The 14,649-nt window shown below is 42.1% G+C and overlaps 1 protein-coding gene and 1 long non-coding RNA gene across 11 annotated transcripts in view; one reads left to right on the top strand and one right to left on the bottom strand.

The window, feature by feature from the left end:
* Window positions 1–14,649, bottom strand: part of PPP3CA (protein phosphatase 3 catalytic subunit alpha) — a 608,768-nt gene that overhangs the window by 582,200 nt on the left and 11,919 nt on the right. For 2 of the 10 annotated variants that reach the window (XM_069230219.1, XM_069230224.1), the window contains exon 1: window positions 4,879–5,036. The exons of 3 other annotated variants lie outside the window; for them this stretch is intronic. In XM_069230219.1, the coding sequence (XP_069086320.1) occupies window positions 4,879–4,939 (61 nt within the window). In that variant the 5' untranslated portion in view covers window positions 4,940–5,036. Of the gene's footprint in view, window positions 1–4,809; window positions 5,584–14,649 lie in introns of those variants that run through there. 5 more of the 10 variants (XM_069230217.1, XM_069230216.1, XM_069230222.1 and 2 more) reach the window with 4 other exon arrangements.
* LOC138290147 (uncharacterized) overlaps window positions 5,593–14,649 on the top strand; it is a 110,574-nt gene continuing 101,517 nt past the window's right edge. Inside the window, exon 1 of the long non-coding RNA XR_011202555.1 lies at window positions 5,593–5,779. This is a non-coding gene — a long non-coding RNA (uncharacterized lncRNA). The remainder of the gene's footprint in view (window positions 5,780–14,649) is intronic.

The following is a 14,649-nucleotide window of genomic DNA, read 5'->3' as shown; positions in this document are numbered from 1 at the left end:
AGTTGAAATATAAACATTCACAAAATGCCATGCCCATTATGGAGTGCCCAGCCAGGCAGATGTACAACAATTAGCCTATAAATCGAATTTGCATTTATTTTTGGGCATAATGAATGCTAATTTACTTTAGAGTGAAAACACTTCATGGATATGCCTATCCAGTGCTCAGTTATTCAATAAAAAATGTGTATTCAGGCAAATAGTTTTTCCCAGGGTGTCTTTAAAAAAAAAATATATATATATATAAAAATCATACCAAACTTAATAAAGATGCTTTGTAAAAATCAACTAATCAGACGGCCTATTACAGCATTATAATCACAGCTGGTGTATTTAACCTCACTACAATTCTGAAAAATAAGTTTTATTTTAAATTGAAATATAGTAGTTTGAGAAAAACTGTTTATTATGTTAAGCCCAGGCAGCACTCATGCGCTGTCTGTAAGATCTGTTGTATTTAGTAAAAGGACTTTGATCCCGCTTGCTGCTTACCGTAGGTTGACCGCAGTGTTGCTCTTCTTTGCTGCCTCCCAGCTGATTTGCGCAGCCGATAGGTCACTTCCGTGCTCAGCTGAGGCGCTTGCTCTCCTTCCCTGTTCTCTCGGGCTCACTGCGTGCTTAAGCCTGGTGACCGCCCGCTTCCTGTTTAAGCCCCACGGGTGTCTGAGAGTTTTATAAAGACAGCAAGTGTCCTGTCACGCCCCGTATTTTTTTCTCAGCACGGCACCCACTTCACGGATGACGCGGCCGTTGTTGCTGCCATTCTTCTGGCAGCATGTTTCAACCCTGCAGGGTGAGTCAGCATTGCATAGAGATGGTCAGTGCCTTGTCATGCCCTGCGGCTTTGCAGTTGCACAGTTAACAATGGAGGCTGACCACTCAAGGTCCTACACGGCACTGCTGTGCCTCCCTTCTTGCCCATTTACATTGGCAAGCATCATTCAAACTGCATCTTAGTCATAAAATTCCGCTGCCTGTCAAACTATGGTCACTTTCTGACATTTACTCGAAGCCATATATAACAATAATAATAATAATAATAATAATAATAATAAATTGCCTCTTGTGGAAATATTTTGAAACAATGCTGCAACTGACCTTGTGCAAACTTCTCGTCTCCTTTCAAAGATGGCAGCTTTGGGATCAATCATCAGTGGCGGTCAACAAGCAAGGCAAGTCAATTTTCTATGTTGGTGGCTTGAGCCGGATAAGCAGTCTCTTGTTTCTGCTGCTCTCCCATTAGGGTGAGTTGTTGGAATTTCTATCACTATTTCATCCCTTCCTTTCATCTTGTGATTTTCAGCCGCTGCTTGACAGCAAACGTACAATTTTTGCTCCAGAAGTAAGGCCATTTTATTATTCACAAAAAGAAACACTGAATGGAAAACAATTTACATTTTTGGATGTTTCTCACTGTCACTAGAGTTCCCCTCCCCCCAAGCCCCCCCCCGCCAATCGCCCCTTAAGATGTATGCCGGCGCTCCTTCCAAGCCTAGAGAATTCAGCCTAGGTCCAGAAGGCAATGTACTCCCAACAAGCACCCTATTAGTGCATTTCACCAGTATGTACAGAGCCGTGGGTGGTGCAAATTGTTAGCGACTACTGGCGGACTCATACATTATCCAAACATGAGGTAATGCGTATGCTCTGCAGGACGCTTTTCATCTTTCTCATTGATAGACAGTAGTTTGTCCATTTCATTTATCTCTTCAATTTTCGGTTGCAAGTCTTATCTCCGTGACTAGCAGCTTGTGCTCCTATCTCAGCTTAGATGCTATGATTTATCTGTGAACTACATTTCCAGAGTGCGTTGCTAAGGAATTATTCTGCATGTTCCTTTGGTTCCACCACCCTTCCTGTGTCAGCTGCAAGCAGAGCTTCCCCCTTCTGCCAGGGCTATGAAGCTCTGACCTGCTACTTTACAGTAGAATTCAGTTCAATGTGCCATATTTCTACAGTGCTATAACCAGACTAATAGCAGTGCCCTTGTATCTATTTGACCAACCCGTTCTTACTCAAGGGAGGTGCAAAATGTGTGTTTATAGTGGGATATTGGGGGAGTGTGGTCCTAGAACTTATATTGGAGTGTGTTGTTGGAACAGGGAGGGGCTAACAGTCTGGTTAGTCAGTGGCGTTTACCCCAAACCAAACAAGCATTTTTAATGCAACAGGGCCCCCATTTGCTCGAGTTGGAGCTATTTGCGTTGTAAACTCCAAACCTAACTTTTCTTGCCACACAAAATAAAAAAAAAAAAAACACAACGCGATCGTGCTATGTAAAATGCAGCGTGATCGCACTGAAATTGAAAACGAAAAAACAGAGCGCGATCACGCTGTGTAAACCCCAGTGCGATCGCGCTGCGGGGGAAAATTAACAGATAAAGTAGTCCAGAAACCAGGCTCTAAATATCGAGCCTCGTATGTTTCTAGTAGTTTACCGGTGCTGTGTAGGCGGGCTAAACACTGGAAAAGGTGTGACATATGCATGCCTTTCACAAATGAAAGCAAGCAGAGCAAGTCCAGGAACCAATGAAAGACTGACGTGACCTGGGCGTGGTTTGAAGCCCGAAGAGATATTACTTTATGGACGTAGCGCTTTGTGCTCGCCCATAAAAACGAGTAAAAGGTATTGTCATTTACAACGCCATTAGCTCGAACTCTCACAAATGCGAGACATACTCCACTGCAAACACTTGTTTAAATATCGGATGCAGCTTTCGATTAACACACATATTTAACTACCACTTGGGCAAAATAGCACATGTGGCAAACTTAACATTTATTCGAGTCAAGCTTTGCTACACTGTTAGCGGGGATTGCAAACTTGAGACGATGTTGTTCCTGTAATCAGGTGGCTAAAAATTGTAGCAGCGTCGTGACTTTTCCCACGCTTACAACGGTGTTTGTCTTGCAACATGTTAACAGTCCTGACCTCGGCTCCGATTCCGAATGTGTGCAACTTAATTAACTCAAGAGTGTGATCCGGTACAGTAAATACATAGTAGATAATTCTAGAATTAACCAAGCTTCTGATGTTAGAGAATTGTCATATTTAAAAGCCAACAAACAAAACGTGTAAGAAGAGCAAAAGCACGCCATAAAATAAAAGGGAGCACGAAGAATGCAGCTATGTGCATCACAAACGTTTACCCATACAATTCTCATGCACAAAAAAAAGAAACTTGGGATTTAACAAATTAATGACATTTTGCATTGATTATACCATTTGCACCAGTTCTGCCCGAGTCTGGAACATTTTACATCGTTGGTTGCACCATTTAGATAAACAAAATGCGACAAGATTCCCACACAAGAGCGTATCACTTGAACTGGTCCAATGCGTTTCTAGGAATGATTTCAGTCAATGATTAGAGTACTAACTTTTGTCATCTTTTGTGGGAATAGTTGTTGACTGGTAAGACAAAGCAGTTGCAAGGTAAGACAAAGCAGTAAGCAAATGTGACAAGTTATTTTAAAGAACAACACTGGCAGCAACATATTACAATTCTATGAACTCATTTCACTGAGACTTCCAGAGGGCACGGTGCCTCAGCAACGAAGCGGTTCAGTAACACTTTTGAAAAACCTAAGTATTGATCTGCGGGGCATAGTGAATCCTGACGCAAAATAATTCTACCTACGCAAGATTTAATGTTGGTAAAGGGAGACAATTGTAACTAGAGTAATTCTGAGCACATATATGGCAATCACTCAAACTAGTTTTAAACATCTCCATAAGGTAACATCCACAGAATAAACTCTTTAATACAGTAAACGTTATGATATGGCAAAGTCAAAAGGGTACATTTAAATTTACCTTAGAATACATTTTTGGCACTATACCACTTATAGTCATTTTGAAGGCTTCATCACAATGGATATCTGTGCATCGCTGCAAACGCAGATTGGTTTACCAAATCTCATTAGGCAAGCATGGAATACAATATGAGTAACTTCCTCAACAAAAAAGGAACACACTCATATACAATTATTAATTTAACACCAGTCACGTAAACCCGATTTAATCCAGTGGAGCAGAACGCCATTCGTTACAACCAAAATATTTTCGCTAACCTCAGTGAATTTACAAGAGTTAGGAGGAGTATATCGCGAGGCTGCCAACAAGACGCAGGGACATAATTACTAAAGTTCTGCATGACGCGAAAAGTAAACGTAGCGCCTATTAACCTTACACATTAAAGGCTGGCAAGAGCAAGTCACAATTCCACTGCGTTGCACACAAAAATGGTACCCTTATTCTGTAAGTACGTGGAATTGCTTGACGAAACGCCGCAGAACCCTACAATACGAAGAAGGATTATATCACACGTTGAAATAATACTATTCAGAAGTGGAGAATTACCTTCCTGGTCAGATACTCAGCCAAAAGAGCACAGCTTTGGTTCTGTGTAGGATTCAACAGGAAAAAAAGAACCAAGAGTGAAGTTTGCATATTTTGTAGACTGAGGGAGGAGATTGTTTTTGGGTAAGGTCGTCTGCCAAGTTATAATATCTTGTACGTACGGTTTCTTGTATAAAACAGTAGTCAACAATTATCTGTCGACAAGTTCAAAAAGGCACTCCTAGGAGCCCCAGGCGGTACGAGCCACGCGAAAGTAATGCAGGCAATGGGTGCCTTACGCTACCCTACAGCCTCTTCTAGAGTGTTTCTGGCTAGAGCAATGTCCTTCTTGTTTGTCGGGGAACAAACACTCGCGGGTCGGTATTGCACGACCAGAGAAGAACTAAACGGAGGAGGAGAAGAGAAAGGGAAAACAATTCAAACTTACACAAGAACCAAAAAAATACCCCGAAACTGCTCCTCGAGCCCACTGTTTTTTGCCCTTACGGAGACACATTCATTGAATTGCCCGTTACCTTTCACCGGCCGCTCAGAGGTGGACAGCTGCCTGGCATCGGCTTCCCTGGGCTCGGACATGGCTGGGCTCTACGCGCTGCCCGGATACTCCTTGGCTATCCGCGTTCTTCTGAGACTGTCACCCGAGCAGGAGGCAGCCTACTCGAGGAGTTCCTCTGTGAAGACAGAGAAAGGACAAGAAGTCCGCACCCAGCAACAGGCGCCACCATCTTGTAAAGGACGCGTCCTGAGTGAATTCAGACCGCAGCTATGGAAAGTGGATAGGGTGGAAGCCGTTGGTCGCCCCAAACAATGAACTCACTGCCAAGTATTAGCACGTACAACACACAGCCCGTAGACAATAAATATGCTGAGACATTGGGTGTCCTTAGCGGAGATGAGGCGTACACACAGGCACAAATGCAGTTCCACTTTTAATCTCAGTGCAGCAGTTTTCGATTTGGTAGCACTGTCCTCCGCAAAACAAACAGCATATCATGATGCCGCCATCCAGCGACATAATCCCTGAAGGCCTGCTAGAGTGGCATTCTAAACAACAACCTTCCATATCGTGTTTTCCACTTTAGTCCGTTAACTATATCACGTTTCATGGTCTACGTTTACATAGAATCACAAATCCGCGAAGCCTAGCCCTCACTTCCAAGAGTCCGACTCAGACCAATCAAAAAGCGAGACATCGCCCACTTGCAAAGACGCTCTAAGACTATTGGAGACGTTGTACTATCAATCAGCAAACGCACTTCCTAGATGGGTCCTCCCCTTCACTGCAAAGACTGTTCAATCAGTAGGAAGGACGGCCGCAGACACCTCAGCCAGGTTCTTCCAGGAGGGACACAAAACGAGAGCAATGCCTGCACTGGTTGGCCAGTAGCTGCACTGTCCGGAAGAAGCGGCAAGTAGGTTGGTAGATTTATGCAGCGCTCATCTGTTAGCTGTCCTGTCCAACACAGTGACAGCATAGATTGTACTGAGATGCAGAGGGCACCTGCCAAAACACCTCAAGCCATTCTCGCTGGGCGATAGGTGAGGGTGACGATACACGTGGCGATTTACAGCCTTCCAGGTGTCGCCCACCTAATGAGTGAGACCCGAGTGGTTGCCTCGCTTTACTAACCTGAAAACCTCTCTATAGCCCATATTGGTGTCTCAGTCGAATAACATATATATATATATATATATATATATAATAATTCTACCTACGCAAGAGTTAATGTTGGTAAAGGGAGACAATTGTAACTAGAGTGACTCTGTGCACGTATATGGCAATTCAAATTCAAACTAGTTTTAAACCTCTCCATAAGGTAACATCCACAGAAATAGCATTCCAATAATTAACTCTTTAATAGAGTAAACGTTATGCTACAGAAAACTCAAAAATGTACTTTTAGGTTCATCTTAAAATCATTTTTTTGGCAATATACCACGTAGCGTCATTTTAAAGATTTCATCACAATCCGTGGTGGCTGGCAATTTTAGGAGGGAGGGGGGCAGACGGGAAGCACACTCTCACACGCACGCACATCCATTCACAACACTCATTAACATTCAAACATGCATGCACCATTCATTTAAAAAACACACACACACACACACACACACACACACACACACACACACACTTACCTTCTGCTCGGAGGTCCCAGGAGGGTTGGGACTGCTGCCTTCCCTCAATGGCTGACCTAAGGTCAGACAATGAGGGAAGGAAGCAGTCCCAACTTCGCCACAGAGTGGGATGGGGTCAGTGAGACTTTTAACCCCATCCCACTCTGTGACAAGGTGTCACTGATTGACACTCGCCTTGGGCAATTCAGTGCTTAAACCTGAAGCGCCCAGGTCGGAGTCAATGGGTGAAGCTTCCCTCGTCAGTGAGGAGGAGCGCCTCAAGGCACCTTTGCTAAGCTGAGGAGGTCACACCCATAGGAGCTGTGACCGCTTCAGCCCAGCAAAGTTCAGCTCAGGCAGCCAGGAGTCTGCGCAAAACACGCATGTCTTGCTCCTGGCTACCTGAGCTGAACATGAAATGTTCGTCAGGCTGACCTTTGCTCAGCCTGGCAGGCACTCTTCACGAGTGTCAAAAGGTGGGGGGTGTAGCCCCTCTGCCTTAAAGGTTGGGAAGCGCCTGATGACAATGGATATCTTTGCATCGCTGCAAACGCAGATTGGTTTGCCAAATCTCATTAGGCAAGAATGGAATACAATCTGAGTAAATTCTTACATAAAAAGAAATACATGCATATACAATTGTTCATTTAACATCAGTCCCACAGGCCAGATTTAGTCCAGTGGAGAAGAACAGCATTTGGTACAACCAACCTATTTTTGCTGACCTCAGTGAATTTACAAGAGGTAGCAGGAGTATATTTCCCAGAAATACTACAGAGGAACCTGGGCACCTTTGAAAAACGTGAGGCTACCAACAAGACTCAGGGATAGATTTACTAAAGTTCTGCATGACGCAACATGAAAAAAAGTAGCACCTATTAACCTTACACTTTAAAGGCCTGCAAAAGCAATTCACAATTCCACTGCAATGCACAAAAACACGTTACCCTTCCTCAGTGTTAGTAGGTGGAATTACTTCACGAAACGCCGCAGTAATCTACAATACGAATTAATATAATATCACATGTTTAGATTATAGTATTCAGAAGTGGAGGATTACCTTCCTAGTCAGATGTTCAGCCAATAGAGCACAGATTTGGTTCTGTGTAGGGTTCAACAGAAAGAAAGAGCCAAAAGTGAAGTTTGCATATTTTGTAGACTGAGGGAGGAGATTGTTTTTGGGTAAGGTCGTCTGCGAAGTTACAATATCCTGTGCGTACGGTGTCTTGTATATGACAGTAGTCAACAATAGTCTGTCGGAAAGTTCAGAAAGGCACTCCTGGGAGCCCCATGATGTACGAGCCATGAGAAAGCAATGCATGCAGTGGGTGCATTATGCTACCTACTGCCTCTTCTAGAGTATTTCTGGCTAGAGCAATCTCCTTGTTTGTCGGGGAACAGACACTCGCGGGTCGGTATTGCATGACCAGAGAAGAACTAAACGGAGGGGTAGAATATATATATCCACCCTACTTTATATTACCTACTGGTGGTTGCCAGTAGGTAGTTGTAGTTAGGACCATGTTTCCATAGAAAAAGTGTTTTTTGACTTGCATATATCTTTGGCACCATTTGACAAATCTTCACAAAATTTTCCCCCAAAAAGTGCCCGGTGATTCTTGTTGTGCTCGGGGAGTTTCGTGGAGGTCTGTCAAGTGGGGGGCTAAAAAAACCCCCACAAGATTTCGTTTCCCATGTTAATTCCTATAGGAACTGTCAACACGTCTTCAAAATTAAACCAAATTTGGCAGAAAGCTAGCTGCTGGTACGCAGATTGTGCTTTTTGTTATTTGGTGTAAATAAGTTTAGGAGATATTGAAGGGTAAATACAGTTGTATATCTCTGGCTACGAATAATTAGCGACATTCACATATTTTTGCGAATACGCGTGTGAAAAGAAGTGTTGCAATTGGCTGACCGCAACCTGACTAGAAAGTTGTGACTGCCATTTTATTTCACGGGACATGGTCCCCAGATGTTAAAATTCAAATTGAAAGTGGCATAAGGGGTCAGGGTGAAGGTACTTCGACACCAGGGGTGTGATATAAGTGTGTTTTAGGGGCAAATTATAGGTTTAATATAATTTGGCGTCATAGTGTGCGATATTCACGATTACAGAAAAACTTGAAAGAAAAACCACAGATTTATTGTTACACTAATTCATTCACTCATACATGCACCTAAAGGCCTAGTAACCCACTCAGGCACTCACGTAGATCCACTCAGACTCACATACCCACTTTCAGACTCACGCACCCACTCACAAATCCACTGACAGAGACAGGCCCTGTGGCCAACCTGCGCTGCGCACGGCCAAAGGCCATGAGTAGCGCAGGATTGGGTGGTTACAAGGGCCTGGCTACAAGGCCAAGCCTTGCGACCAACACCTGCAGTGCAACTAATTACTCTACATATTATATCATAGATGAGATCATGTATGGCCTCTTTGATATCACTGCAACGTTTGCAATAACATTATTGATAAGACAACTGTGCATGGCAAGGGCTCAAGTTATAGGTACTTGAAAGAACGTGAACTATAACTGATGATTTTCTATGGTTTTGTACGATTGTATGAGTAAATTCAGAACCTAACTATAACGTCCCTGTAACCTTTGTTTTTTCAGTGAAAACACACATATATATATATATATATATCTCCGAGACAACTTTCCAGTGCTCCCGGCTTGTATTAATTAATGTTTTTCAAATATGTCAACCTAGTTGATTCACCTGAACTGAATCATGTCTTGAATTTCTCAAATGCACTGGTTTGGTAAATGAAATCCAGGACCAGAAAAAATGAGACTGTGACAGTAGGGATGTAGTGAGCTACAGTGATGATTACATAAGTATAACAATTTATTTGGTGTAGTTATGATAGCCAACTGATCTTTTTATTAGGCAATTTATATAGAGCCAACTGTGCATATATGTTATGTATTTATATTAACCAACTATGCATTTATTTGCTTACTTCAAGAACTCACACTTAATGCTCTTGGGTTGAAACCCAATCTCAAAATTTCTAAATCGACAGCAAAACTGGAATAGATCAGCATAGTGGCCCGTACGTGTGATTTAAATAATTTAATCAGTCAAACGTAGGCTGAGTCCTAATACTCTGCCCTGCCATAGGGTTAAGGGAAATATCTTAAGCGAGGCATCTATGAGTCCATGTGGTCTATATGGTAGGCAGAACTGTGGCTCTGAGCTAGTTGGTGGTGTTGAATAGTTGTCTTATTGTGTATTCATGTCCCCCTATTGTAATCTCTCTTTGGGCTTCTAACCACACGCCCATGTCACGTCAGTCCCTTACATTGGTTTGTGGGCTTGCCTTTTAAAATACGCTTACTTTCATTAGTGTAAGAAGGCATGCATACGTCATGCCTTTTCCAGTGTTTAGCTCTCCTAGAGCGCACCAACTACTGGAAACATACGAAATTCCATGTTTTCCATATGGTTTCTGGACTATGTTTTCTCTTTATTTCGCAGCGCTCATTTTTTTTTTTCTCCGTTTAATGTTGCAAGAAAAGTCTGGTTAGGAGTTTACAGTGCTAATAGTTCTAACTCAGCGAAATGCGAGACCCGTTGCATTGCAAATGTTTGTTTACCTAGTAGTCTGTGCAGAGATTGAGGGCATATGGAGTTAGTTCGGTAACACCAGAAAATACCCTGTGGTGCAATTAAGACTGTATCTTTTGGAAAAAGGAATCCCCTAACTAAAAGATACCTCCCTAAACTGGTCATGGTATCTAGGGGGACCCCAATGTCAAAGAAAACAGTGCATTGACAGGCCACACTATGGGCACAGTATGGGCAGAAAAGAAGGACTGCATGTCATACTGGCTCAGAGGCTTCACCACCAAGAGACCGGTGTTCTTCTGCGACCCTGGGGACATGACTGACATGCAAGAGCCCACTTATTTTTAGGCCACGGTAGCAGTCACACCAGAAAATAAGAACTTGTGTAGATGTTCTGCTTTAAAGAAATAGGAGGCGCCAGCGAGGAGAAATGTAGAAACCTTTGCAGGAGCTAGAACTAGCAAGACTTGGGGCAGCTAAGTACCCACAATGACATTTTTTTAATGGTGTTCCAGGAGAAAGGACATCTTGGGACATAGTGCCTCTGTAATGACCCCCCCACCCCCCAAATAACCAATAATCAGACATGTTATCTCCATTGCTATGTACCATGCACACCAGACCATGTACCGGTGTGAAGAGGGCCTAGAGGAGGAATTCATTTTCTTTTTTGCCTACAGAGTTAATACCTGTTCTAACAAGCACCACAACTCCTGAACAGTACAAGATGGTCTTTATCCAGCCTAACCACATTTATTCATAAGGAATCATGTGAGTCACAAGTTGTTGGTCACAGCTTATGGGGCACTGGGAAACTATTTGCCATATTTGGAAGTTCCAAGGGTACTATTTAGCCTCCCATTGTCTAGGGCTGAATATTCACTGAATGGGAGGGCTGCCAGAAAAAAAGTGCCTCTCAGTAGCTTCCTCTGAGAAGATTTGCTTTGCACTAAAAGGCCCCAATTGCCGTCCATCTGCATTTGCAACTAGTCGCACCAGTTATTGAAGCTGCTCTTTGAGATTCTGTCCCCTTTATGGCTTTGCCCCACGTCATAGGCCAAAAAAAGTCAGGTGTTAGATGATGGCCCATTCCCCACCTCCTACACGTGCTGGTTTAAGGATGCTGACATGTGTAAACGTACAGTGGAGGTTCTCTGCTGCGTATGAACCACGCAGTGTGACTCACTAGAGCACAGGTTCATTTAATTTGTGTAAAATCCTGCATGTGATGACCTTATTGTTTGAGGTGGACACTGGCCGTCCCCCACCCACAAATAATGACCCACATTCCTACATTCACTGAAGGGATACTTTTTTATTGGAAGTTAAAAAAAAACAAGGGATCTACTACCTTTTACTGCATCGCCGAAAACAATCGAAAGTTCAAATTTGCAAACCTTAATTGGTCTGTTTCGTACAGGTCTAAAAAGTGTGCTAGTGTCTTACACAACAAATTACCATTGGTGTTTTACTATATGATCTTAATGGGACAACGGTGTCAATAGTATTAAGCTAAAGCCATACTTAAGACCATTTTAAGATCCCTGCACTAGACTGTCTTAAGTCATGCACAGCTTTTCGGTTGAGCCGAGGTTGCAACTGGTTTGCATACCGTTTTTTTCTCTTTTATACTGCCACTTAAGAAAATAATAAAACCCGTATAATGGAACGTTAGCCAGAGAAAGTATCTATAGTTGAAGCATCAACTCAGTCATTTCTATCGATTTCTTTTTGGTTGTCTTACATACCAAAGGGTCCTTTAAACTTCTAGGGTTCATACCACCACTACTGGGCACATACCTGTGTGAATCTGTACATAGTTTTTTACTGTACAAACATGTTACAACACTGGCTTATTTAAATACAGTAGCGCTTCTTAAAGACCGAACAGTTACTTTTTTTAACAATTCTGTGCCTACTTGATATACTTGTTATTACATAAAGTTTCTATTACTAAGCACGCATGTGACCTTAAAACGTTTGTTGCGTGCAAAAGATATTGCACACTGGTGTTGCAAAATACATATCAAACTTATTTTGCTACACTTTTGTTACTGTGTAACTTATTATTGAACATAGTATTATTTTGATGTACATGGTTACAAACAACTGGTTTACTGTGCAGTTGTGATACTCTAAAGATACTCGGGCAAGTGTTCCTTTCTACAGATGCTAAACAATAAAATTACAAGTGCGTGGACAAATCAAGTTTTGCCTCGCTTGTTCGAAGTAATTATTGCAAATGTTACTTTGCTAAGATATCTACATTAGTAAGTGCATGTCTTACGTTGTTATACATGTGTACATGTATATATATGTACACAATGTTGCATATGCAATTATTTATACCCAGACACAACTGTATATAAAATAGCTCATGTATAAAGTAGCTATTGTGCATGTTTCACTCTGAACGTGTGCAGATCTTAACTATTCCCTATTAATATATGGCTTTAGCTCAGCGAAAATATCAGAGGAAAATAAAAACAGTATTTAATTGCTATAATTTATCACACAGGTCTTATAGACCCAATCCACGAGGAAGGAACTAACCAAGCTTCAGTTTTGAATCCATCTTCTAGAAGGTCTCTATCCTGTTTGTACATTGTTTAATGCTCACAACCAGTGTTTTCTTTATTTTATTTAAGATAACTGCGCTGGGACCATCTCTCCCAGCAACAACATGTTTTTCCTTTTAGGTCTAACTACAAGCAGCTTTAGCTGTTTAGAAAATCCCATATCCTCGATTCTGCAAAAAATAAATAAATACATAGTAAAATTAAGCGCCAGGAAAGAGCAGCTTTGGGTCAGCCTACTTCATCCATTAACTTTCGTGTTTCCTTGTTGCAGTAGCTTGGACGGGCTGACCATCAAGACAAAGTCAATCTATGGATGATTACATTGTTCCATTTGAGGTCTCTTAGGTTTAGGTGATGGGGTCGCAAGTAATGGTTGTGTTGGACTTGAGATGCGACATGACTTGTAACTGAGAGCCAGAGTGTGTTCCATAATGTATTTTCTTTACTAACAAAGTTTTAAATAATGTTTTACTGTTTTATTTCAAATCTAGGAAGTGTGTGCAGTTTGTATCCCTTGGCAGGTCAGATATAGCGCTGTTCACTATTTGTCCTTGCACATTAGTTTGTTGTATTTTGCTGTTATAAAAATATGCTGTTGGATCCATGGCCATTATTCATAACAAGATGGGTAAATAAGCTTTCTCAAAGATACCATGTTTTGCTTTATGCACCTTGCCTTTGCCTTGACTGCATATTATGCAAATCTCACCTTCTGAATCCTTTTCATACCACTTTCCTTGAGGGTACAGCTTAATTTTGCATATGAAGTCTGTTCTGCAAATGTGCTTTACTTCTAACTCCTGTATTTTTGTATTACAAGGTGGGGCTTCATTATGGGGTTTCCTTTGTATCCTTGGTTGTAGGCCAATTGAAACCAAAATTAGGTCTTGAGAGTTAAAACTGTGTAGTGAATACCACAGAATACTTGTGTGGGTCGACAACCCTGCAATAAACATAGCTAGTGAGGAGCGAATGCCCATGATGAAGCATGCCCCTTAAGGTGAGGGAGCATTTTTTTATGGAAACTCAGCATTACAGGAAAAACGCGCCAATAACTGCACTAAGCCCCTTTTATTTCTGGAAGTACCTAGGAATAATAGCAGGGTTACAGTATTGTTAGATACTGGATATCCATTTCAGTGAGTAAAGCATTACTTGTACTTCTGTTGCAGTTATAAAGCGCTTTATACCCCTGATGAAGTGCCAAATCACATTAGCAGACAGCATGACATGCTACACTGATATGTAGAGCAGGAGTTTGGAATTGCAGTGTAGCTTATGCAGGACACTAAAATGCTTCCCGCATGAGTGACCATAGTGGTGCAGTTATTGCCCATGCATGTAATTCAAGGAAGATTGGGAGATTACCACATGTGATTAATATTCATGGAATTGTTGTGCGCGACTAAGCAGGTTTCTTTAGAATCCACCAGACTGCAACAGAGGTGCACCCAAATGGTATGCACTGAATAGAGGCAGTCATTGGACTGGGTAGAGGCAGACCCTGAGCTCATACAGTATACAACCATCAATGGCAAATAATCTCAAGAGTCTTTCAGAGTGATGAGAATTAATCCACAAACATGCACAGAGGAAAACAGACACAGTAAATGCTCTTCAGAGGTTACCCAGGCACTAGAGAGAAGCAGCTCAGGAGTGTACAATGGTTGCATCCGTGCAGACTGTCTAGAGTCCAACCAGGAGGGACAGATGAGCAGCCTACGGCATGCACCGAATATGGCAGCTATCAAATCTCACCTAAGGAGACTGCTTATAAATGCCTGCTGGAGTACATCTAGGAGCAACAGGGGAGCATCTCACTGCATGATTTACATTCAGACAGCCCACTAATGCTCTAAAATAGTCAGTGCACTTTGAGTATATATAGACATGCATTTGCCAAATGCACCCATAGTTCATACTCAATAGAGTCTTTCTAGGAATGAGGAAGAGACAATTCAAAGACGTGCTCTGGTTACACTAGCCTGGAACCAAAGGTCACAA

This window comes from Pleurodeles waltl, chromosome 1_1 (genome assembly GCF_031143425.1).
Source record: "Pleurodeles waltl isolate 20211129_DDA chromosome 1_1, aPleWal1.hap1.20221129, whole genome shotgun sequence".
NCBI lineage: Eukaryota > Metazoa > Chordata > Amphibia > Caudata > Salamandridae > Pleurodeles > Pleurodeles waltl.
This window is presented reverse-complemented; position numbering and strand designations above follow the sequence as displayed.